Raw genomic sequence first — 2,867 nt, forward strand, 5'->3', positions numbered from 1 at the left:
CACACACACACACACACACACACACACACACACACACACACGCGCACTTTCTGACTGTGAGATAGTGGTAACAGAAGAAAATGAGTGGTGTCATTAGATTAGACTGGGTGTGGAAGTTAATGTATCTCCTCGTTATTTCTCATCTGCTGATGATTGTTTAATTGCTGTTGTCTTCTTCTGTTCATCCTCATGTTTTTCCACATTAAGGATTTGTTCCTCTGATCATCACGATATCTTTTTGCCTCAGAATACATGAAAAAGAAACTGTGAGAGTAAAAGTGTGAGATGTGTGGGGAGGGGGGGAATGACAGGAATACGTTTTCTTACAGGAGACTGAACTCATGATGACTCAACTTTGTTGTGAGTCTGATTCCACCCTCATTCACACACACACACACACATACCCAGTCCCTGAATTACAGTAATCCGAGGGGTATTTTTAGTGCTTCAGACCAGAGGCAGAACAGATGACCGGCAAAAATGTCTGAAACCGAATCCAAAACTAAAGCTAACTCAAGTAACTGTTATTTATATGTAAATGTTGTATGTGATGTCATTTATATACAACAAGAAATGCAGACATACACATATTATTGTTTTAGTGTRTCATGAACTAATTCGTGCATATCTGTTATGTCAGGATTAACAACAGTGATGAACAAATGTAGTTTGAAGTGTTTAAAGTGAAAAATGGGTCTATAAAAATTTTTAACACCTGGAAAAGGGACAAAAATGATTAGTACAATTACGTATTACAATCTATTAAAATAACAGATTATGATAAGGCCAAGAATTTCCTCATAAGGGTCTATACAAAATATTAAACTATAAATTTATCAAAGAACATATAAAAAGGCTTATTTTATAATATTAAGATGATTAAACCCAACAGTGTTTCTGAGGGCAGAGTGAACTTTTGGAGAAACATCTAAATTCACACAATATCATCATGCCCTGTTTTGATTTAGACAAAAAGACAKAAAATGATTGATAACTTAAATATATTTTATTCCAAGTGAGAATGGAAAATACATTTTTACCTGTTCTGAAATTTAACACATCAACATTATTAACAATTAACAGGGTTACACACTCTCCTCACCTGCAATTATCAATAGTATTTCATCATCTTTTTAAAATTATATGGCCCGTATAAATAATTTTTTAACACGAACACCTTAAACACATTTATATAAACATTTTTATTTTATGTGGGAGACAAAAAAACACACACTGACCTAAAAACAATGTGACAATATAACAAAGACTATTAAAAACTGCATGCATTTATTTATGATATAATCTTTATTTGTGCTAAATTTTTATCAGAACCTATTTTTGCATTAAAGTAAATATTTTTTATGAATGTACAAAAACATTCCTACTAATTCAACCTATTACTTTACGTTAGGTTATTTTAAAGACTTTCTTGTTTGCTTGGAAAACCTCCAAAGTCTGATCTGATGAAGAAATTCATGTCAAAACAACAAAAAAAGTTTTCATTTTATCTTCAGTAACAGTCTTCCTCATGGTGAGTTAAAGTTTATTTATTTATTTATTTATTTATTTATTTATTTATTTATTTATTTATTTATTTATTTATTTATTGTGGAAGTTCAGAGTGAGATGCTTTTTCTGTTTCCAAAGATGAGATCATATTCTGAATGCTGCTGAAAAGATAAGTCACATTGATGTCTTCATCAGTTGTCTTCATCAGTTGTCTTCATCAGATGTCTTCATCAGTTGTCTTCATCAGTTGTCTTCATCAGATGTCTTCATCAGTTGTCTTCATCAGTCAGGGACGGGTCAGACTGCAGGGGGCGCTGATGCTCCATCTTATGAACTCAGGTGGGTCTTCTTCTGTGTCACTTCAATCAATACCTGTTGGAAAAAAGAAAAGAAAATAAAAGAAAAGAAAACTACCTTACAGAACCTAACCTGGAAGGATGTGGAACGATTTAACTTATCTCCAAATCAAACACTCGCTTAGCAAATGACACAAGTAAGTTTTTTTGTATTAGATTTGCATTATTTTTKACTTGTAAATCCTACTACTACTTCACCCATTACTACTTACTTTTGTAGCTAAAGCTTATGGAAGTTCTAAACTTGCTTCTGCTAGCTATGAATGCTATGCTAACCAAGGCTAATGCTACATAAGCAGAACGCAGTAAAGATTTGGTTTCAGGTGTATTTTTTTAATCATGTCGTGCCCCATAATGATATAAAAAGGTTAATTAAAAATATATGATTAAAAAAATGTATTTTTTCTTAAAGTTTGCCAAAGTTAATGTTAAGCTGCAGTACCGTTTTTTCACCACTAGAGAGCGAGCGAGGGGCAGCSCCCAGTTCTCTGTAATCATCGAATCATTTCTCACTTGTATTCAGAGAAAACTTTATTATACCTGTAATAGTTGGGTTTGAAGGGCCCGTGTTTGTTTATGTTCAGGTACACAGCTTGTTCATCCGTYAGCTCAGTTAGATGAGCGTCGAACATCGGCAGGTGAAGATTTGCTACATATTCATCTAAACACACACAAAAAGGTTTTCATTTAAAATAGTTTATTCAAATGTTGGTGCAGAAAGAGGACCGTGTGTTGAGTGTTTAACTCGCCCATCTTCTTTGGCAGCAGGTAAATGTCCTGTTTGTATCGACCCTGAGGTGCATTGTACAGCTCTATTAGAGCCAGGGCCTGAAACACATGAATATGTAAGAGCAAACGCACATCCATCAAAGCTTACAAGATACAAGTCCAGTTTTCAAACCTGAGTTGTGGCTGTAACAGAGAGGACGAACGAAGGCACGGTAGAGCAGCTCAGATTCAGCAAACGACCCTAAAAAAATAAAAAACAATTTGCTCATCAGA

At 34.1% G+C, this 2,867-nt stretch overlaps 1 protein-coding gene across 2 annotated transcripts in view; it reads right to left on the reverse strand.

The window, feature by feature from the left end:
• Nucleotides 1–984: 984 nt before the first annotated feature.
• Nucleotides 985–2,867, reverse strand: part of LOC106520276 (adenosylhomocysteinase 2) — a 14,811-nt gene continuing 12,928 nt past the window's right edge. For both annotated transcript variants that reach the window (XM_014012252.1, XM_014012254.1), the window contains exons 14-17: nucleotides 2,767–2,835; nucleotides 2,615–2,693; nucleotides 2,406–2,526; nucleotides 985–1,881 (exon numbers count right to left, since the gene is read on the reverse strand). In XM_014012252.1, coding sequence (XP_013867706.1) covers nucleotides 1,875–1,881; nucleotides 2,406–2,526; nucleotides 2,615–2,693; nucleotides 2,767–2,835 — 276 coding nt within the window. In that variant the 3' untranslated portion in view covers nucleotides 985–1,874. The remainder of the gene's footprint in view (nucleotides 1,882–2,405; nucleotides 2,527–2,614; nucleotides 2,694–2,766; nucleotides 2,836–2,867) is intronic.

This window comes from Austrofundulus limnaeus, unplaced genomic scaffold (assembly GCF_001266775.1).
Source record: "Austrofundulus limnaeus strain Quisiro unplaced genomic scaffold, Austrofundulus_limnaeus-1.0 Scaffold90, whole genome shotgun sequence".
NCBI classification, from domain to species: domain Eukaryota; kingdom Metazoa; phylum Chordata; class Actinopteri; order Cyprinodontiformes; family Rivulidae; genus Austrofundulus; species Austrofundulus limnaeus.